A 24,265-nucleotide genomic window follows, 5' to 3' on the forward strand; every position below is an offset into this window, starting at 1 on the left:
AACTGCCTGACAGAAATTCAGGTCTTTCAGCACTTAGTCATATGCTCTAACTGAATTTATCGAATGATTTGGGGTTTATGGGATGTATTTTTGATTAAAACATGGCTGTCACTGATAGCATCCCTCTCCTTTTGGTCTTTATTGTGCCAGGCCACACCAGACTTAGACAGCTTTGCCCAGGCTGGAAGGCAAGACACACATCTGTCTCTTCTATGGACTAAGGATACTCTGGGCTATGGGAAATTCATTTCTCACTTTGAGAATCCCATGAACAGTCTGACAGGAAGAAAAAGGAAGTTGAGTTTTGTAATCAACATCTTTGACATTATTTTTATGCACTTCACTTTTTCCCACACTGTCTTTCTGTATTTGACAAAAGGACTTCCCTTCACTCAGGGTTTAAAAATAAAATCTAAACCCAGGAAAAAGAACTTAGTGCCTCCACAGCAGATATGTACCAGGATCCTAGACTGAAACAGCAGTCTCCTTGAGCAGAGACCGTGCATCTCATCATCCAGTTTTTGTGGGTGTTCATTTTATCAGGTTATAAACCTGGTATCTACTGCTAACACTATATACAGGAAGTAACAGAAAGGAAAGAAATGGATTGTATTTATTATTGGAACATTCGAAACTGTTAATAATGTTGCTACAAAGACCACAAGACATTGTTCTGGAGCTAAGCCTTTGAGAAACTTATGATGCAAAGTAATTCTATTTCCCTGCTCTAAGACATTTTATCTTAAAAGATCAGTCTGGTTTCATTGATGATATTCTTTATTTTGAAAGGATTACAGTCTTCAAGAGTACAGGTGGGCTACTCACTTTGTTTTCGCTTAGATTGTGCAACTGCTATATTCAATCTGACATGGAAAATCTCCTGCCAAAGATTGAACTGTCTGTGTTTGCCACTATGACTTGGGTCTTTTGATTAGCTTAACTTTATAGCTTCTTGATTTGACAAAATAAGAGGTAGAAAACTTTATCAGGTTACAAAGAAAAGGCACTGGTCTTCATCAGAAACTGTCCTCCTTATATTTTTAACGTTGTGAATTCATGTGTAACTTTACCCTGTTAAAGAGCCTTCTGTGTTGCAAAAGGGGTTATATTTTTCCAGGTACTAAAATTATTCATTTAGAAAACCAGAGATACTTCATATACTCACAGTATTTACACATGATGTATATCACACATACAAACAAAGGAACAGAAGGCAGAGGACACAATAGGGAAGTAAGAACATTATTAAAGCAGACTGGATCCCTTTTGAAATGAAGCTTGATCTATAAATGCCACATATTGTATTATTTTACTCTAGTCAGCAACTCATAATGAAAACACTGGAATACCCTCAGGAAATTATGCTTTATTCAGCTTTCTAGGCCAAATTTCTACATTGTAAGTGATAAATTTGGAAGTATAATTTAATTATAATATAAATGTTAGCTGCCAGAAGAGGGAACTGGTAGAATCAAAACAGCTGAAAACAGAAAAAGAGGGAGTAAAACCAAGAAAACCCTGCAAACAAAAACTTCATATAGGACTTATCATTAGATACCAAACATTTATTCAGTGTGAATGTATGATATAAATAGACAACGGTTCTGGATTTTCTGTCATAGAATCACAGAATGTTCAGGGTTGGAAGGGACATTTAAGATCCTTTAGTTCCAATCCCCCTGCCATGGGCAGGGACACCTCCCACTAGATCAGGTTGCTCAAAGCCCTGTCCAGCCTGGCCTTAAAAACTTCCAGGGATGGGGCTTCCACCACCTCTCTGGGCAACCTGTTCCAGTGTCTCACCACCCTCATGGTGAAGAACTTCTTCCTAACTTCCAATCTAAATCTACCCTCCTCTAGTTTATATCCATCCCCCCTACTCCTATCACTTCCTGGCATCCCAAAAAGTTCCTCACCAGCTTTCTTGTAGGTCCCCTTCAGATACTGGGAGGCTGCAATGAGGTCTCCTGGAGCCTTTTCCTCTCCAGACTGAATAACCCCAACTCTCTCAGTCTCTCTTCACAGGAGAGGTGCTCCAGCCCTCTGATCATGTTCATGACCCTTGTCTGGACATGCTCCAGAACATCCATGTCTTTCTTGTAATGGGGGCTCCAGAAGTGGGACAGTACTCCAGGTGGGGTCTCTTAAGAGCAGAGTAGAGGAGGAGAATCACTTCCCTCGACCTGCTGGCCATGCTGGCCATGACTTCTGGTCATTCAAAACCCAAGAAATTACAAAGGCTTTCAAATATCTCTGTGTGGCCATTAATGATAAATGTTGTGAAATGATGAGTACAAAACAGAAACAGAAAAGATATATAAATAGTAAGCAGTCAGCTCCATGGGTTTAAGGTTATTTGTTCTGAATATCGTACACCTTCCACTGCACAGCATTGTGCTTTTCTGTATGCTTACATCTGGATCTTCTCTGAAAATGGAAGCAGTGGAATAGATTTACTGATCTGTATGTTTTCTAGAAAACAGGAAGTCATGGAGGTGTTCCAGCTGTTGCTGCATTTTGTTTAATTAAACCCCTCTATAATAACAGTCCCTATAACAACAACTCTAATAAATAAGACAAAGGCAATAACTAGTTTCAGTAATGTGCCAGTAGCAGCTGTCAACCAGCACACAATTGTACTAAGAGCTGTAAAAATTAAAAAGGCTTCTCTTTCCTCAGAGGGATTATATTAAGTATTCCACAGCTCCTAGCATACTTCTCAGTGATTAGCATGTTGCCATTGCATCAGAGATAGTGTTTTATTCCCCTGCGTAGCAGACAGTGATTCTTCTCCAAAGGAAAACTACAGCAGTTAGTGTGCTCTGAGAGCTCTGATGAATATTTTAAAAAGGATTATTTTGCTGCTGTTTTAGAGACATCACTACTAGATAGAAAAGTGAAAGCTGGAAGGAGGGAAAATCATGACTTCTTTTTTGTTATGACTGACTTAACAGTGTCTGCAGTTGCTCAGCCACTGGAGTGCTGCCTAGATCACAGCAACCAGCTGTGGGATGGCTGAAAGGTCCCTCTGTTTATCACCCCCCAAAATGGGCATCTCTGTGAGCAGCAATGCTCTCAAGCTGTAAAAGGAAAAACGTTGCAATGCAAGTTGGAAAACTCTTCAAAGAAACCCGACGGTTAAAAATTGATGGTGCTTGCACACAAATTCCTTGACCTCTGGGCACTTTTATGGTGACAGATGGTCAACCTTTTCCCATTATATGAACACTCCTGCAAAACAGTGACTTCTGGATTTAAAGAGGCATTGTATTTTTCAGTGTTTTTTATTAGCTCTTGAGGTTTCAGAATTTGCACAGTTGGTGTTCAGCTGAAGGAACTATTGCTGCATCAATTATTCAATGTACATGAGCATATGATGCACTTTTGTAGTGCTGTACAATCACTGAAAATATATTTTAGGGAAATTTTAATATGATAGCAAAGCCAGGTTATTGTTTTTATATGTAAAGCACTTAATACAATAGTGGTCAAACTTAATGAATAGTGGTCAAACCGTGAAATGTACAGCAGTCTAGCCTTCAGGCTGTACATCTAATGGACGTCCAAGTACAAGTGAATTGAAGTTGTCTATGTAACTTCATCCACACACGAGCAGTGAAGAGATACCACTTGCTCATCTCATCTTTGCAAGGGCTATTTACAGTTGTTGGTACTATTATTCACATTTACACATGAGAATGTCTCTTTTCAGAAAACAGTGTTTCTCGTGTTGTTTTTTTTTTTTTTTAAAAAAACCACCTTTCTTTAAATTATGTAAAGGGAATGTATTTAAAAATCCAAATTTTGTAGGCTAAAATGTGCTATGCAATGATCACTTTTGTATAAAAGCAGTAAACATGATGTCAAAAATTAAATTGATAACAGCAATGAAAATATCCATTCTTAGCCTTGGGATAATGATATTTTTTTCCTTCAGACTCTGGTGTAAAGCCTAGTGTACATTCCCACCATACAGCCACATACATTTAACTGGGGAAGTCAGAAGAAGCAAGGCACAAAGACAGAGGCAATGCTCAGTAATGGAAGACTTCCCACAGTAAGTCACAGTGAATGACACCTATGGAGAGCCATGGACAAGTTTTGTGAAGATCCCCAGAACACTTGATGTATATAGCCACAGCCCCTTCTGTCTAGAATTCAGATTCCTAGCAATATATGTTACAAAGAAAAATCAGTGTGTATGTAGACCGATGTCCTTTGAACTATGGAGACAAATACCTCATTTTCTTCACAGCTGCTTGTTTAGGTATTGTCCTTAATTTTTATTGCCTAATGTGTTTTTTTTTTTTAATCCATTGGGTAAATCCAGGGGTCAGAGATTGTCTGAGGTACAGAGAAATGCATATACCAGTAAGACTGAGTGTTCAAAGGCACAACTACCCATCTATTAGGGCATCTAAAATCAGATAGTACTGGTGAAATAAAATGTTCAGTGGCTTGTTCAAAGGTCTAGAAATTTTCTGTGATAGAACCAGAAACTGAGCTCAGACTTCCAGACTCCATGTCTTGAGCTAAAATGCAAACCTGTCCTTTTATCCAGGGAAGGCCACTTGGACCCTAGATTTTAAGGTGTGGATAAAACCACAGGGTGCTCACACACATCACTGAAAAGCTGCTGGTGCCAGCTCTGTGCTGGTGCCAGAGAATGAAACAAAGACCACTCACTAATAAAATCTCAGGGCTCCATCTGTAAGAGTAATGGCACCAGAGCCAGCTGTGTAGGTCCAATTCCAATATGAGTGATTACAATATGTCCCTCTATAGTGTCTCTTCAGTTTAATTTGAATATGACTTTCCCCTCAGCTTTGTGTCAAATCATTCTGTACTGCTGGTGCTCTCCAGTCATTGCTGCCTTTCTGCCCAGGGAAAAGTAACAGCTTCTGCCCTTTATAGATATTACATGTGAATTCTAAGCAGTGGTAGCTGTCTAAAGGGTTTTTGAATTAATAGACTGAAATTGTTAGCTAATGTTAGGTTGTTGCACTGCTGATCTTCCCTATGACTGACCACATACGAATAGTTTAATTTTTCTGCCATTGTATCTTATAATGTAGAAGTTTCCTTAACCTTCCTCCTCCTCTTTTCTGCATGACACTGATGTGGACAAGAAACAGCCTAGCAGTTGATAGTATCTCTGCATGTCCTGAATACATTTTTGGCAATCTGCTTTTCCTAACATGCTTTATTTTTAAAATAAAACATTTGCTGGAAATTTAAATGTTTTAAAATTACTTATTAACCTATGAATCGGGTACAAACATCATGATGGAAACTATTTAAGAGAGAAAACCAAAATAAAATAGCTTATGTGTATTTGGAAACACAAATACCTACTGAAAAGTTAGAAAGAAATTACTCTGCCACATTGGCCTCTCTGTCCATATCTAGTTCCCCGAGGGTTTTGGCCCCCACACTGATGCATGTCAGGAATTTCCTATTTGTTTTTTACTGAACTAGCCCCATCACTATGATGGTACCATCTGGCATCCAGATATTATTGTTTGCCTTCTTCATTGCCCCGCCTCCCCCTCCACCTCCTTTTTATGGCTAGCACCATGGTTATTTATGGCATCATGTTAAAATTTGGGTATGGTGTTAACATAAAAAAGCATTTTTCAAAAGTTAGGACAGAAATCTTTTAAACAACGCCTCCACCACCCATAAAACTAATCTCATTATACATAGAAAAACCTATGCTTTTTTAATCACCACTGCTGCTCCTTCTGGCTCTGGCACTCAGATTGTGCTTGTGTAACAAGCTCTAGTGAAAGAGGTCAGACAGGGAGACACTATGGCTTTTCCCTCAGCTGACATATTTCTAAGGCTTGGTGAATGGTCACTTCAGAGATGGAAAAAAACCAACAGAATATGTATGATGACACAGGTCAGCAAGGACTTCTAGCATTAAACCATTGTCCTGCTGAAGATGACAATATTTTCTTACCAACCTAGAGCATTTCATAGTAATTCTGACAGGAATTAATATTTAATTGATCCCAACTACAGGTGCAGTAGGTGAGACAATAGAAACAACTATCTTTCCTAGTCTTCAAGTGGCTGAACTGGTTATGATTAATTCTTTGAGCAGCAGAACTGATAATGATTTATTTAACATGGATTTATATTTGAATGCTGCATACATGTATAATATGGTGTCGGTTTTCAACCAATTCATTTAGTTCAGTAAAACATGTGGAAAATGCTGCCACTGCATTTCCTGGTTAAGATCAGCCAAATTTGACAGAGGTAAAATTCTCTGTGATAACTTTATACCTCTGTCAAAATCAGTTAATAGGAATAAATTCAGACGTTACTTAGAGAAGAGGAAGGCAACTGACAGACATATACAGACAAAATTAAGCTGTAAGACCTGCTTCCTTTAGAAATTCCTGAAGAAATAAACAATGGAAGGCACCACATGCAGATGGAATAAAAATGAGTCATCTGCTGCTCTAGCAGCACTTGTTTGGGAAATATCACAAATTACAGGTGGAAGCACTATTGAAAAAAAGAAAATGTAGCTTTGTAACTTATAGTATGAAATTTCATAATAATTCTATTTAACAGAAAGTCACAAAAGTCACAAGAGGCAATACAGAGAACCCAGTGTATAAAATAAGTCTGCAGAAATTTTTCAGCTTTGCTTTTAAACTTCTGATACAAAATAAGCTTTGAGAAGGACTATAGACTTGCTTATAGATAGGGTTTGCTTTCTCTGCCTGATGAATGATAAGGGTAACAGAGGCAGGGGAAGAATGGTCTGCTGACTGTGAAGAATGACACTGTAGGGGAGAATGGATACTGTGACTTCCATTCTGTGGAAGCTGTGACTAGGGACATAAGAAAGCTCAGGAAGAGCCTCAGAATAAATGTAGGGAAACAATGAGTCCTCACTGACATCTGCCAAAGTGCACTCATGAAACTGGTAATTATTGCACCAGTGCAGAGCAAATAGGAAAATCACATATGCATGGCTTATTCCATTACTCCAACAAAGCAAATATGCTCCTGAAAAGACAACACTGTGTTTTTGGCACTACTGTGCCACTGGGGGCCTGCTGTTGCTCTTTCTGCTCTACAGATTCTCCTTTTCCCCTCCATGCTACCTACTACCTTTCCTCTGCCCATCATTCCCTTCCTGCTGAGCAAAGGTGTGGTATCTCAAGGAAAGCCCATCCTGGCTGCTCAACTCCCTCCCTCAAAACCTCCCCAGCCAGCTCCACTCTACTGAATCGGAGAAAAGAAACGGCTTCCTCAGAATTTTTTTTTAATAACCTCTGGTATGTTTTCTGGAAATATTTACAGCAAAGTAACACATTAACACACTAGACATCAGACAGTAAGAAACTGATGGTCATGTTGTATAGCTGGACACATCATACACTGTCTTACATCAGCTAGTGCTTGATCCAACATTTAAATCTCTTGACTGTTCAGACCATCAAAATACCATGCACCTACACTCCAAGCTGATCATACATCAACCAGAATACATGAGTGATGGCCTGACATCTGTCAGCATGGTAAGCCATGGAGTATTACACTGTATCTCTGCAAAGCTCCAGAAACACTGGCTGAAAGGTACATTATTATGTAATACACCTTGATTTTATACTAGCTGGTGCATTTAAATACCTACATATACCGATGAGGACAAGTGATGCTATCACATTGGCATCAATGTTGACTGTTGTTGGTATCTTGGTGAGTTCTGAATGTTCTGTCTCTTTTTTTATTTCATTACATGCAATTTTTCAACAAAGTAGACCAGAACTGTTTCAAGTTTGACATTAATGAAAAACAATATTAATAGTGAGGCACCCAAAACCATTTTACAAGGAAGTTCCCTGCTCAAGGTCATTGTCAGCAGCATAGATATTCTGAAACAACATGCGAATGGATGTTACAGTTGATAGATGAGGCACTGCATGGACAGCTCTTTCAGCCCAAGTTTCATAAGTTTTTGTTTGTACTTTCTGTCTCATGCCTTACCACTAAAAATAATTCTAAACTAAACACAAGGCACAGATATCTCAAAGCTCTGTGAAACTTTGCGTAAAGACCCTGACTTTGTGTCCATTATCTGGCTTTGTGTTAGTTAACACATTTATCTATCTACACTTAATTTAATGCCATGCTGCTTTCTCACCAGCCTAAAACAAAGATTGCACATCTCCCAGAGTTGTGTTTTTCATGGAGAAAAAAATGTACAAAATATCTCCCTAGGGCAGAATGAACCTAGTCTGGGCTGTGCCCCACTGTATTAGTATGTTAGTATGACACAGGTAGCACTGAAATGTTGCATGAGATGAAGTAAAAGATTAGGGTCTTTATTGCAGCAGAACAGTGAGCCATAGGTCCACTAAAAAAAAAATAAATTCTTAAACACCTTGCCATGTCTATCTCTCAAAGTCTATTTTACCACCACATGTAATATATCATAAAATTTTCCAGAATATTTTATTAAAATACATGTCACGATAAACAAAAGCCTCTTCAAAAGCCTCTTCATCTTTCCCTGCAGGTTAAAACTATTCTCTACAACCCCCTTCTTGTTAATATTTAAAGGTACATATACAGGTGTATATTACTATGCTTTCTACAGTACTGTCACTGTTCACAAAAATTATCTAAAAATTTCTTAGTGTAATGAAGTTTTCAAGATATGACCACATATCAGTATGATTCCTTTTGATAAACTTCCTGATAATACATCTTTTAATGTATATTTCCAGAGCTTCCCTACTGTTTGATAAATGCATATTTAACTGTTTGAGTATAGTCACAAGAAAAGAACTGCACTTTAGAAGTGAAAACTAAATAAGTTCACAAATAACTGAATTTTCTACAATTTGAGACAATAAACCAACATACAAAGTCTATGAAACTCTGGAAACAAATCTCTCGCTAAATCACATAAAAGTATTTAATGCATTATAACTGCTACTAATATATATCTACATATATGACTATGTGCATCTGTATATGTGTGCATAAATCTGTATTTGTATACATATATATGTGTGTGTTTATTTATGCAACTGGATTAAGATACTTTTTATTTTAAGGGTTTTATTATCAGTCACTACCTCTACTTCAGTGTTCCAGTTTCAAATTGCTTCAAGTAACCATGCCAAAACTGCAATGATATTGCAAAATGAACAATATTTTTAGTCTAGTGCACAGCTGCAGTTGCAATAAGCCATGTGCTTAGCCATGTGGAACTGTATCCTGATTAAAGCTAGATACAGAGGTTACAATCATTGAATGCTTTTATCACATTTCCAGAATTAAAAAAATCTTAAAAATAATCATAACAGTATTTTTTAATTCTTGGCTTCATTGCTAGACATTTATATGGGTTGTACTGCATATTTGTCTTCATTGCAATTTTATTAGGTTAAGGAATATTAATTATACATAAATGACAATCAAACTTAATTCTGCATTAAATACTCGTTTTTTTTAAACTATCTGCATTTTCTATCTTCTCTTGCAGTCCTGCTATTAATGAATCAGAGCAGGTACAGAAACAGCTAAGCTATATTTAAAATACTTTGCTGTCTGAAGAACACGGCTCTGCCAGGTTTAGTTCACACAGTCAGATTTTCTAAATTATATATTAAAAAGGTAAGTATCAACCCTAAGTGGAAGTATTATTTTCCAGTCCTTTATTGTTAATTTTTTTTTTTCCTTTAGGATTGCCTGCAACTATTTTACACCTATTTTACACAACTATTTTACTCTTTCTAGCTCAGTGGTATTTTGTTCACAAAAGAGAAGACAGATGAATAGGAAAAGAAAAAAACAGAAAGTTACAGTTAAGGGACAAAATGAATTGATTTTATGTATTTAGGAGGAAAATGTACAGTTACCATAATTTCATGCAGTCCTAGTTCAAGGGGATTGTCAATATATGTATGTAGGCCAACCCACTGTACAAAATGTTCTGTGGCAAAAGGAAGAGCTACTGAAAGGTTTGGAAAGGAGGTGGCTGAGATCCACATTGCAAAGGTGGTTGGGCAAAGAACTTGAAGTGGCTAGAAATGCAGGGAGGAGAAACCCATGAAATTATGAGGCAAGTGATGATAAGGAAATCCAAGCCACAGGACTGAAAGTTCTCTTTTATTTTCTGCTAAGGTTAATTAATTTTACTTGCTGCTACTACACTCTTAAGGAGAGGCAAGGAGGACTCATCACTATTTTACCTCTTAATTCACAGTCATAGTGATATTGTGAGGATAAATAAAGGTGCTGAGCTGTGGCAATATAATGGTAGTGGGGAACATATAATTAAATAGGTAGACAGACTTTCTCTATAATATTATTGTAAAAAACCTTAAATAAAACACATATTTTTGTTCAAATTAAATCTTCATTGGCCATTTGGAATTCCATCTCTCCATACCTAAGTGTGACCTATTAAGCCCATTGATTTCCACAGTGGTTTTTTATCCATCACACTCTAATGAAAGCCAAATATAATTTCAAGAGACTGTGCCAATCCAGTGCAAGCCCACATCTTTGAAATAAGTTGTAAGCAAATTTTTAAGACTTACGATGGTTCTTCAGATACCACCAATCCTTCTTCCAGCTCTTGAGCCTGCTTATACCATGGCAACTTTGCTTCCACGGGAAGTTTCTCTAGGGAACAAAGACAAACACATGAAATTAGGAACCATGCAGTAACACTGTTACATATGGCAGTCTCCCCTCTCTAGTCAAGCATCCCTGTGTTGCACATGTGCCTTCTTCCACATGGAGACTAAACAAAAAGAAGAAAGAGAGAGAAAGGAGAGCAGAAGCAAAAAGAAAAAACTCCTTCTGTGATTCATATTCTCCTTCATCACCTGGACTATATCACTTACAAGTTTATATGGCCAGGTAAGTTCACCGTCGCAGCTAGGAGGGCTAAAAAGTTCTAAAGCCAAGGAGGCAAATCAAATAATTTTTCAGTCTATGCAACTGAAACTGTAGGCACTATGGAAACTATTTTTTGGAGGGAATCTTGCCAAGTGTAACAGGCCTTCATTGACATTGCAAAGGGCAAAGCATATAAAACCTCTGTGTTTACCCTTAAATTTTAGATCTTCAGAAGATGCATTAAGATTGTTTTTAGTAGATTATGAAAATGAAGAAAACCCTGATTTGATCAGTGATACCATGGAAAAAACAGAGAAACCATGCTGCATTTCTTCCCTGCAGGATGTGTGCACAACGCAATGAGCTGCTCTGCTCTGGAGAGCACAGGGCCGTGCTTTCCCACTAGGAAAACTCTCATTTCAGGGGGCATCAAATTGGAATATTAGAGCTGAAGGCAGCGGAGCTGTTTTATCTCTATAGGGGTATAAAGTGAGAGTAAATTTGGCACTTCAGCTTGAGAAGGAGCTCTGCAGTTCAACAAAACATTCTGGGCTAGGATTACAAGACAAAGCACAAATTAAAAGGGGTGAGGCTCATGCCACTGAGCAGAACCAAGGCCAGACCTGTTTGCCACTCACAGATCATCTAAGCCCTTTGGGTTTGCACAATGCACAATGCACAGATGCCAGCAGGAGCAGATTAATGTAATTCAGAATAGTTGGGTGTTTTCTGTGACTGCTGGGCACAAGGGTGAACCTTTCACATATGGGCATGAGATTTCCCATCTGTCACATGTATCACAGAGGAATAACAACATACAACTTGATTTCACAGCTACTGCAACTTTAGTCTAGCAGATTTCCTTGTGGCAAGTTCTAAATGGGGGAAAAAAGGGACAGTAATAGAGTTATGCCTCATAGAAATAACTTGCCGAGCTGTTACTCCAACATATTTGTTAGTGCCATTTAAGGATGAATAGTTGCCAACACAGCTCTTAGTTTAATCTATATTTTACTACATTTGTTATCCAAAATATGCAGGAGATATTTCTATTTATATGCTCTACATCTTGTTTTATGAGTTTTGGAAATCCAGATCTTACATCTGTGCTTTTTTTCTTGGTTGCAAGTGCTTGTAAAAAGTGAAAGTTCTTGTGTACCGTAGCCTGTTATGTGACTTTTTAAATAACATTTCTTTTTCAGAAGTGTAGTTAATTACCATCTACACTGTAAAATGAGTTAGAGAATTAGAAATGTTGATGTTGTACAGTGCACTTTGACATGCATGAATAAGACACTCCTAACACAACGTAGGGAGGATTTTTAACCTTTGGATATTAAAGTAGAATCTTTTCCTTTATAAAATGGTTCCAGTAAAAACATTTAAATCTTTTACTATACAGAAAGTCGTATTGGATGAATACACTTTACCCATTAAAACAGAAAATCAGTACTTAATCCAGGGATATCCTATATTTCCCCATTATTCATGTAGCATAAAGTGCCTCAGTGACTGAATAAACTAAAATGAAAAAAAATTATATGAACTACTTGCATTCTATTTCTGTTTAACACTGTATTAAAAGAAAATGGAATTCTAAATTATTTTTGTCTTGCTGCTTTGGTCATATGGGAAAATTGTTTCTCTGCTTTATGTTAATCCAGCTCCAGAAGGAAAAATTAGCCTAAAACTAGAACATTAAATAGAGGTGAATGTCTAACTCCAGCTTCATGAAATAAAAAGGATAACATTCCAATTCATAAACAGAATAATTTGGATTGGAAAAGACCTCTGCATATCACCTAGTCCAGCTCTCTTCTGAAAGCATGATTCAGCCCTCAAGTACATGGATCTTCACACATTACCACTGGCATTATGGAGGGACAGTTGTGAGAGTGTTGTAGAACCAAGATGAGGAGTAAAATTAAACACAAGCAAAACAACATGCTTCATGTAGCACTTTACATCCTCTGGGAAAAAATGGAAAAAAGAAAAAATTGCCTACAATCAGAAATTAATTTCATATGTACTGCAAAGGGAAGCTCTGTTCAACCAGGGCAGGGATGCCACTCTGTTGCAAGGTTGTGCTTCCAGCAAACAAGTATGTACTTTGTTCCCAGAGAAGTCCCACTGACCTATGCAGACAAACAAAGTTTTTCCAGCTGGCCTTGCACCTCTCTCATGTTTCCTCAGCAGAAGCTAGTTGTGGGTGGTTTGCAGCACCTGATGTTCTGCTGTCTTACTGCTTTTGCTTGCACCTTCTGCTGCAGAGAGGATCTTGCTTTACCTGTGCTCTGAACACCATAAACCCAAAAAGCCCCAGGCAACTGACTGACTGAGCCAAAACCCACTGAATATTCATATGAGGGTCAGAGTCATGCTAACACGGTGGCAGAGACCTTTTTTTTCACCCTGGCAGGTGGACAAAGTGAGTTAATGTTGGCCAGCAAAACGGAGTGCAAACAACCACTGCTTCCCAGAGGACCTGTGTCTGGGTTTCACCCCCCTGGTGGCTGGCAGACACAGGGAATTCTCACGGTCCAGGTAAACTGGAATCTTCCAACTTGGCAAGCATGCCCATCATTGGCCACTGAGTGCAGAAATTAAATTCCAAATTTCACTGTTCCATCTTGGATCATCATGAGGCCACGTGTCACTCTTTATTTCCCAAGGCTTCACAATAGGTGTTCTCAATGTGTATCAGGATAGCAATTAATTTTTTAAAACAAACCGATTTCTTTTTATGGTAGGGCTTAAGTTTCCAGTTTGGAGAAAGTAAGTTCACCTGCATTGCTGTAGCCCAGAAGTTTCCATGACTGCACAGGCTCAGGGGCTGTATCAATAGAGCTGCATGCACAAACACACGCATGCTCATATACCAGAGAAAAAAGCCAAATAACTGCGCCTGCTGCACGTGGCAGCAGATTGTCCTTTATCCAATCCAGTCTCCAGGACTTTTTCCAACATTCTCTTTCTAGCATTGCATTTCTAACAATGGCAGAAATATCTTTTCTTTTTCTGAAAAAAATGCTGGGGATTTACCCCAGTTTTATTCTCTGTCTGAGGCCCAAGTCAAGAAACACTCCTTATAAACTGTGAATGCTTCTTGATATGAGCCACGCTGAGTCCAATACATTGTGCACAACAGGGGAGCCTTCCTAGTAAGAGGAACTTTATGTTGGGATATACATAAGCCTATTTCATACTCCACGTTATGAACACCCTCTTCAAAATCATAGTTAAATTTATCTAACATGTACATTATTTATGTATTTATTTCTTGTTAAAATATGTGGCAAATGTAGCCCAGACTCAATAGGACTATCTGCTTGACCAGTGAGGTCAAATCTGCTCACACCATGGTCAAATTTACATTGCTATTGCTTGGTCTGCAGGGACACAAATTAACAGTGAAAACTTCAGAGCTGGTAAGAAAGAAGGGGACAACATTCACACCAAGTTGCTAGCAGGCAAATGGTGATAGGAATGGAAAACCTTAAAGATTAAAGATTCATGACTCAAGCCTAGGTGGAAACAGTGCTACCAGCAACAAAATCAGAATGTTCAATGTGGAAGAGTTCTGAAAAAATTTGTAAGACTCTTTCTGTCTCATTACCTTTGGGCTTGTAGCAAGGAGTTGGTACAATGCATTCTTCTTTTATATGTGGCTTTGTTTTAGGACTACAACCTCCTGTATGCATCCCCCTGTGATCAATGCAAAGGACCACACGGTATCTGAGCCCCTGTCCACAGGTCACAGTGCACTGGGGAAAGAAAAGGGAAAAAAAAAAGGTGCATGTGATATAACATAAATGATAGATAAAAGGGGAATATACAATAGAAGCATGTGTACTTCAGAGAGCAAACCATGATGCAGAAACACACAACTCTGAAGGTATACTATTAATAGTATTTGGTAGTTATGCATAAGGCATAAACTTGACAGTTCTTTGTCTTTTTTGCTCTGAAAATTTATGTAGTTTGGATCTTTTGCTGCTGAATTTTGCATACAGTGTCACTTGCAGCATTGGCTTCTTGGCTTGTGGCCATATATTCCATGCTGGATGTACTCTGTAACACCCTGTCAGTTTCATCTGGAGCCACTCTGCTTTGCTTGGAAAAAGTACTAGCTTACGAGTTAATAGTGGTGACATTCAGCTATTTTGGAACATGGCACCAAACAGAATAGGAAATTGGGCTTTTCTTCCCTTAGACACTTTTCCTGAGTCTTTTTTCATTCATTTTTGGTAAGGTACATCAATTTTTTTCCACTGAACAGATTGTTTCAGAAATGGTTGCATGGGAGAGGATCAAAACCACCAACCAGTGAGGAGTACTATGGATACTAACAATATTACTTTGCTCTTGGATGATGGCTTTCATCTGGAAATCATTAGATACTTCATAATTGGACAAGACCATCTCCCCTGTGGGGGAGCTAGCTTAGCTTCTAAAACCTGTTTTACCTCTTGAGAAACTGGGGCGGTGAGAAACTACAGTCAAGATTAAGTCTTCATGTACAAACTCAAACTACATTTTTACTTTTGTAGAAAGGTATTTTAAAGATTTACTTTCATACAGAGGGAAAGGTGAGTCAGAAACAGACTACTGCAAGCATCAAAGAGCAGTCATCTATGGCTTCATGTATTTCAGGAAATTTCTCAGCAGCTACTGATATTTAAGTTACGACTGAAAAATTGTAATGAAGTTACAACATTACATGTTTCCTGGTTTTGTTTTGTGCATTTTGTTCATATTCCCAGTATATTTCTAGTAGAAAGTCACTTATTAAAGATCGATATTAAAGATCAAATTTATTTTTCCATAATCTCTTTAATCATGTTATTCCTGAGTATCTATTTTGCAGTTAGGCAAATCACATAACTTAAGAGAGAAAGAAAGTAGAGCATGTTCTGATTTCCACAAGCTCACTAAACTATAATTTAAGACATATTCCAAGTGTGGTAGAACAAACCAAACAAAGCCAACAAAGCTAAACTGATTACCGGAGACCACTCCTGAGCAAGCCACTTTGGGCAGTCAAATATATTGCAAGGTTGGACAACAGGCATCTTTGGAGTATACATGCATTTCCATTCTTCCACAGGACTGATATGCCCCTGGATGTCTTCTTCCACACACGAGACACTGCGGCTTTGAATACCCCCTCCACAGGATGAGGAACAGGCAGTCCATGGCGTACTTTCCCACCTGGGAAAAAAAAACAAAAAACAGAGAGGCATCAGGAAAAGGAGCTCCTGCTGCTCCCACCCACATGCCCCAAATGCACAAACTGTGACCTGCAGCAGTTTTTTGTTTTGGGTTTTGTTTTTTTTTTCCTGATTAATGTCAGTAAAAATTAATTATATGTATATTTTCGTAAATGACCACCACAACAAAGCACTCTCATAGTTTCTTCAAGTCTTCAAGTCACAGACTGGTAATGTAAAATCTCTTCTCTCCCACTAACCAAATAACTCATCACAGATACTCTTATTATTTTAAACTTCATCCTTTTACTTAATCGATGGGATTACTGTATATTCACAATGTGAGGATTTTGGTTACTAATCACTGGAAGCTCACTGCACCCAAGGACATACAGGGAAACAGCAGTGTTTCTTCCCAGGGAAACAACTGAGTTGAGAAGGAAAAAAAAAAGAAAGAAGATGGGAGACCATTACCATAAAAAATACATGACTGAAGTGATCTGATACGTGGCTGCTGATGAATGAACCACGTGGGCCTTGTTTCCTTACAGTTGAGGCACTGAGAGGAGCTGAGAAACCATCTTTTCTCTACAGCTGCCATTTGAGAATATAATGAGAAATCCATAGAATAGTATATATGTTCTGAACAGGTATGCATACTTAGGAGAATAATAGTTTTTAAAAGTGATGCATATACAATGCATGTATTGTTTTATATGTCCTTACGGCTGTCCACAAAAAATAGTCTAGTATTTACTTTCTTATATTCAAGCCATTCTCACAGAGATGATCCTGGGCCATTTTCATGATCCAGTGTGGCTATTCCTGTACAATCCTGTGCATGCCTGATAATATAGAAGTGTATAGGTTTTATCTACCAGGAAACATTTCACTATTTTTTCATTTTTTCTGCAGTAAAATAGTGATCAGGAAATTAGAAACAATGTTTGAAACAATGATTTTGGTCATAAGCCTTAACATTTTGATTTTTTGTAGAAAAAAGAGAAAACAAAACCATGCCACCTTTTAACCTTTTTCAGGCAAGAAGGAAAATGGTGAAAGGTCAGGATTTTTTTCTCCTAGTTAAAACAAAGGAAATATTTTTATTAAGTAGCAATTACCAGAGCACTGAGGTTGTTAAAGCCATCTGGAAAATGCTTGTCTTTCCCTCTGATTTTTCATATATCATCCCATCTTTTTCTCACCAGGTGCAGTTCAAATAAGCAATACTCACACCTGGCTCCTGTCTGAAAGTGACATAAAACTCAACATGAAATGGCTTGTGTTAATAGATATTAATGAATGGGGAAGCCACTGATTAACACTACAACTTATCACTAAGTGGTGAAACAATGTTTACAGCTTTCCATATCCATCACTGTGTGGTCAGCATATACCACATAATTAACAAACATATAATTTTAGCTATGCTTTTAGTTAGAATGTGTTACCTGTGGGCTTCTGCTGAACAATTTTCCGAGCACACAGCTAAGGTTTCTCACTACTACAAACCTAAATGAAGAGGTCTCAGACTGAAACTTGTGAACAGCAGGAGCTGTTGCAGCCAGACTGACCCAAATTTTCCTAGGCATAAAAGAGATGTGGCACCAGGGATTTCCCTGGAGCCTATAGGACAAGTTTCCAGATGCCTTAGGCAGCCTCAGCAATACCAAGTAAGTTAAATACAGGCAAGCAGTTTGGTCCTCAGGATTTGTACAAGTGCAAGGTAGAAAGGTGAAGCTGTTTTGTTGCACAGCTCTTAGAGCAGTTGGTCAAAGCTCCTTTTGAGGTACAAAGGGTACATCACTGAGACAGAATTTGTGAAAGGAGTTGGTGGTGCATTAAATACTAGAACTGTACTCATTGAACCATACCATTTCCTCTTCATGATAAAATTCAAGGCTGAGGGGTTGCAGGAGAGAAAGACTGTGAAGATGTGTTCTTCCCTTCTTCTGGGGTGTTTATTACTCTCCCTTTCCCTGGTATAAAGTGCCATTCTTGTACAGCTAATTGTAATGAGGGCCTCTCTGGTTTGGTTATGTTTGGTTGCGGGGGTCTTTTTGTATGTTTGTTTGTTGTTCTTTTTTTTTGTTTTGTATTTGTCTTTTTACTGTTTGGGGTTTTGTTTCCTAACCTCTGCAGGTTCAGAGGGAAGATATTTTTCATCCCTTTGATTTGGTCCTGTCCCATGCCAGCTTTGTGGTCTGTTCAGTTTCTGCTGCCTCTGAGGTTTGGAGAGGAGAGATGTGGCTGTGCCTTCTGTCTCAGTGAGAGAGGAAGACCTGAGTCATGTTCATGGGTTCAAATGTGGGAGCTGGGGAGAGGGAGAAAAGGGGAAGCAGACACAAAACAGCAGAAGGAAAAAGAAGGGCAGGAGTCCCAGCAAGCAATTGCAGCCTGAGCAATTGATGGGGAGGGTTAAATGAGAGCAGTGAGACTGAATGTAAAGGGACTCTTATGGGGTGAGACCATAATCCAGAACAGCTTGAGAAACAGTCTCAGACTTTTGATCATTGTTAGGAAATGATTTTTTTTCCTTTTTTTCAGTGATACTGAAAGACAAATACCTCAGGTCCTTTTGATCCTTTATTTTGGATTTTCTTCAGCACTAAAAAGGCCACTGTCTATCTGCCAGCTCAGGATACTGTTTCCTTAAATACAGAATACAGTCTCTGCACTGTTAAGTAGTGCTGAATCATTCTCTGATACAAAATTTTTCTCTGTCTTTTGTCAGTGTACATGCCCTTTGTACACAATTGAAATGCAGTCTGTTTTATTCAAAGCTAGAGTGTTAATTTTTATATTAGTAATCTACTAATCTAGTAATTTACTAACAGAAATTGAATTTGGGAGGTTGAGGTATGTATGTGAATTTTTTTTACAAACAAAGAAAAGTGTCTTCCAGAAAAGTGTAATTAAGACACAGGGATACAATTTATAAGTATATCTCAGGAATATTTGGTGATAATGACTGTGTATGTATAACACCTTTAGCTAGAAAGAGAAAATCCTAACCCAGATGACTGAGATAATTGATAAAGGATGTCAACATGAATGGTAGCTTGGCAAGCAATATGAATGGTAGCTTACAATGCTTGAGAAGTAAGGTGGGCTTCTTGTCTTTTCATCCACAGTTTCGGATGGGTCCATTTGAATGTGCTGAACATGAATGCACTGTGCTCGCACACTGATTCTGAAAGCTCCCTACATAAGGCCCCACCATGGTTCAATGGATGTTATTTCCTCACCAGGATGAGGCAAAGAAGTTGCATAGGGTTTTTAAATTTTGATTTCATACCCCATGACTCTATAAGTTTATGGAGAGGGAAACACAGCACAATACTACTGCATGTCCAGACAGTGTTTCAAAACCAAGGGGTTATTATCCTTCAGCTACCATTTTATCAGCACCAGTCTTATTCACTGCTTTTAAGAGTAATTACTCATACAATTACTCTTACATTAGACATTTTAATTCTGAAATAATTAATAATTCAAATCAGGCCTTGATCCTATTATTTCCCCATCTCTGACTTCTTAGAAAAATCAAGATTAATGCCCCTAGGGAAGGCATTAGCATGGGTTTGCAGGATCAGAACACAACACTGATATTGTCTAAACCCAAAATCTCAAATTTATAAGCATGCAGAAAGAAGCACTACTGGAGAGTGAGAGAAAATCCAATGGTTCATTACAAAGTCACAGATTATAGTCCAGTCCAGAGAAGAGTAAATTGAATAAAAAAGGAAGGGTGTAAAAGAAAAGGGGAGGGGGGAGGGATGGCGTGGGGTGTGAGAGAAAGAAAAGGATCACACAATTAATAAGTCTGCACTGATGCTACAGTTAGAATATTGTTTCAGTTTTGCATCAACAGGATTTATAACAATCAGTTAGTACTTGAAAATCTTTAGGTTAATCTACAGGAGCTCAGAGAAAGAGAAAAGCAGCATTTGTTAACGGAGTTTGAGAGCAAACCATAAGTGGAGAGTGGAGAAAAGAAGAGGCAAATGCATTTTTTAATCCTAGCATCTGGTTGACTGTTTTACGTACCGAGGAAGGGGATGGTAGAGGTCATAGGGCATGATCTGCTTGTATCCATCACTGTTAGGAACAATAATGCCAACCCTCTGAGTAGAAGGTACACATAATAAAATAAACACTAAATGATTACATTATACATTTTTTTTAAACAATATTACAAATACAACCCAAACAAACAAGAGAGATATTTTACCCAAGTTGCTATCACATTTAAAACAGAGTTTATGTTCCCACCGTACTATATGTGTTGCTGACAGAATAAACCAGAGTACTACTTTATTCTTATGCATATGTTTGTTTGACTGAGAAGCAATCCATTACCATGAGTTATTCAAATAAGTTGTCCAAAAATTATTTAAATTTATGAGATTACTATCTGCCATTATGAAGAAAAATTTTCTACACTTAATGTTATCTTCTATGAAAAGTTACTGAAGACAATAATGGGAACTTCCCTCTGCTCCAGAGAGCTCCAGATGAAACTCTTTTTTAAACTATTATATGGTTGTTTCTGCCCTTCAGACACAACATCTGCTTTAACACGGTCTTGGATTAGAAATCTGGGGAATCTCAGTGCTAGAATTAAGACCTGAAATTCTTGTCTCTCCATCTTAAAGCAGTTACACTTCATTCATCATCAGGACCTGCTTCTTTATTTGTGTTCTTCTGGAAGAAAGAAGAAGCTGGAGAGAATTACATGTCAGGTTACTTGGTTGGTTGGTTTTGGTTTTGTGACTGGTTGGCTTGGTTTGCTGCTCTGGTATTGGTATAGTATGTAAATAATAGAGCATCTAAGGACTAAAGAAGGCAATAGTGTGGATCAGAACTAGTAATTATCTGAAATACATTTCACACTCTTTATATGTGAGATGCATATCACTTGACTTTTTGGCAGCTACAGGGTCTCAATGGATGTCTAGTCTGGAATTCCATCTTTTGCCTGCAGTTTCATAGATTCTGTCACAGAGGAACTCTACTCATGTTGTCTCCCAATTATCAGGCATATCCATTGATGTCAAACAGATTGCAGGGCACCTCACCTATCACTTTCATCAAGGCCACTCTGCAGCAGGGGTCTTGGATGGGGCAGAACCATCAAAGAGTGAATGCCAGTTACATTAAAATACAACTTACGTGCCTATCGAAGTCACTGAGAGAGAAAAGAGACTGAAAGGGATGAAGGTGATTTTTGAGAGTCCTATGCAGATGAGAGATGCCAGCTACACTGATATGGATTCCCAAGGCAAGGAGCAAAGGAGGGCAAGAGAGAAAGTATTATCCTTCCTCAACACAGCTCACTGAAAAATGCTATAAGCATTCAAAGAAGTCTTGTCATGCTAAGGCTAAAGGGGGCCATTTCATTTCAGTCAACAGAGTTTTTATGTGGACAACTTCTCCATGATAGAATGAATCCCATTGTGTATTCACAGTGAGGAGTCAGTGCCAGGTCAATATCCTGGAATTTTCCATCTAAAACAGAGGAAGACACTGGAGCCCTGGGCATGTGTGATGGGCACTAGATGGCCCCCTCTAAGATTAGCAGCATCTGAAGTCATAGGAGCCTTTTCCATGAGTGCACATATTTGTATCTTCATAGAGCTGCCTGTCTCCACAAAAATCTAAGCATCTAAGAGTCAGTTCTGGCACTGGGAAACTTTGGAAAAGACAGATGGATCACTTAAATTATGTCCAGTGAACAAGTCACAAATCTTTTCAGACTTAGCTTGATGAGTAAATGCCTGGAGAAGCTTCAGAAATTGTGTACTAGTATTTTAAGAAGATGAAATGACACTTTTTCTGAGGGCTTTAATGCTCATGTTTATGGGATCTCTGCTTCTTTTCCTGACTCTTCTACCACTGCTGTAGAAGTTCCATTCTGGGTTTTGCACTTCCCAGCTCATCAGCTTGCTGAGGAGTATTTGGAAGAAAGATGAATATACTAAGTACAGAAATGAAATAAGTATACAATACAAGTATCTACTGCTTAAGAAAGAAATTTATTTCAAAACATGTCTCATTTGCTGCTGTGAGAAATCTTTTATTTCTAGTAAACATGGCTGTATGCATAGTCCAGGCCTACATGCATTAGAATGCATAAGATCCAAAACCATTCCAATGGAAACAGCCATACCACATACAAACACTGCTATGATGATTAAATAACATTTACAAAGCACTAGATTAATGTTGTCATTGGGAAGGTTTGACACCCAAAGAATTTTTGCATACATGGATTAAATTTCTGTAAATGGTATAGAGCCCCATGGAATTACTGACACACTCCTTGTGCATATGTGAGAGCATGCCAAAGGCTCTTATTCTGCTACTGCAGGGCAATGATTCCAAACAACAGAAATGCCATGGACACCATGAGGAAACAAGACCCCCACAATAATACACAATGGCTTGATTTACAACTGTCAAAATTGGCTTGAAGATGCAACTTTAATGACAACCAAATCTTTCATAGCCAGTGTTGTGTCTGCTTTTTAAATATGTGTTCCACAAGAAAAAAAAAAAAAAAAAAAAAAAGAGAAAAAGCCTAAGTGAATTATTTGAGAACCATTTCAGAGATTAAATAATTTGCTGAATCCTGTACTTTTTAACCACAAAAGTAGCTTAAATTCCATATATTTTTCAGTCCAATACCCTCTTATAAAAAGATAGAAGAGATCTAGATTAGGGGCTTTGTTCACTGTACATTTCTCAGACAACGCCAAAGGGATGGTGTGCTAAATGAATAGAGCTGATAGTAATTATTCCTCCACTACACTGAGATGTCTGATGTGGGAGCAGATAACAGAACTCATTCACACAGCACTGAGAACAAACCTGTTTTGGAACGAACAGGAGCACACAGCAAATTATTTTGAAGATCTATTGTGTTATGTGTGAAATCTCCCATGTCTTTCAGCCAACAAGTTGTGTCATATACTCTGCAGACTGCTTTGTTTTCCTCCTGAGGGCTGGCACCATCAGCACGGTTCCTCTTCCAAGGCACATATCCAGCTGGAACAGGAACAGCACATGCCAGAGGTGGGTGTGCTGCACCCAGGTTTGCCATTTCTGAAAAAAGTTCTGCTTTCTGCTGGGATGGGTGCCTGCAGATGTATTCCTTGAAAGTCATGTTTGGCTTTGTCTTCCCTGACAGCTCCTTTTTCTCCTTAAGCTACCATCAACACATATGGGATGCACAAACAACTTTTAGTAGCTCCCCAATGACTTCCTCCAACAAGGGGTCAGTCCTTTCCTGCCTCTCTCTCCTGAATGCCCAGGGCCAAGCAGGGGCATGGGAAGCAGAGATGGAAGAAGAGCCAGCAGAGGAGAAGGGCATCTCCTCTCGAGATGCCTCAGGATGGTGTGACCCTGCTTGAGGATGATGGGCTGAGGCTAGGAGTGGGTAGAGGTGCCTGCCATTCCTGTGCTTCTACATCTTGCTGTGACAGTGACCAGCCTTTGCAGCACCCTCATATGCCTCAAGCTCACAGCCTTTGCTTCTCCTGCAGGCTCTGTTTTGCTGGTCATTTCTTGCCACTAGTGCTGCAGCCACAGGACTGCCAGAACTCCTGGGTGGCTGGAGGTGTTACACCTCTTTCCTGATGTCCACTTGCACAGCAAAGATTTAGGTTTTCTTGGAAATCTGAGACACTTGAGAATAAATGATCTTCAGGGCAGGGAATATGCCAGCAAAGCAGTAGCCCAAAGTATGTCTAGGAATTAATAGTAACTCCAAACGATAATACAGAGTTGAAGCAGCTAAAGCTGGTCATGGACAGCTAATTCATTAAGTGAAGGGAAACACTTTTAAGACCTCAAAAAGTTCATCACAAAAGAAGAATTTACTATCTGAGCCAGCATCTCCTTGAGAGCCATGATTATCATTGGACAGACCACCGGCTACTGAAAAATCTTCAATTTAAACTATTAAGCACACACTTAAAATCCTGTGTGTGATACTGCAGCCTTCTCTCACAGTGCTCTGTGAAGATGGCACAGGGTGACATCATCACCTTGTGCTATATGAAGGCTTTCTGCCCTCAAAAAAAAAGGTATTGAGGCCTAAAACTATCATTACGTCCATTCAGAGATGGGGCAGATGACATCTACAGGTACAGGCAACATGTTTGTTT

General features: G+C 38.6%; 1 protein-coding gene across 5 annotated transcripts in view; it reads right to left on the bottom strand.

Moving 5' to 3' along the window:
* ADAMTSL1 (ADAMTS like 1) overlaps positions 1-24,265 on the bottom strand; it is a 405,610-nt gene that overhangs the window by 67,998 nt on the left and 313,347 nt on the right. For 3 of the 5 annotated variants that reach the window (XM_071730006.1, XM_071730004.1, XM_071730007.1), the window contains 4 exons: positions 20,145-20,195; positions 15,891-16,095; positions 14,501-14,648; positions 10,581-10,665 (listed from right to left, as the gene is read on the bottom strand). In XM_071730006.1, the coding sequence (XP_071586107.1) occupies positions 10,581-10,665; positions 14,501-14,648; positions 15,891-16,095; positions 20,145-20,195 (489 nt within the window). The remainder of the gene's footprint in view (positions 1-10,580; positions 10,666-14,500; positions 14,649-15,890; positions 16,096-20,144; positions 20,196-24,265) is intronic. The other 2 variants (XM_071730003.1, XM_071730005.1) reach the window with 1 other exon arrangement.

This window comes from Heliangelus exortis, chromosome Z, assembly GCF_036169615.1.
Source record: "Heliangelus exortis chromosome Z, bHelExo1.hap1, whole genome shotgun sequence".
NCBI classification, from domain to species: domain Eukaryota; kingdom Metazoa; phylum Chordata; class Aves; order Apodiformes; family Trochilidae; genus Heliangelus; species Heliangelus exortis.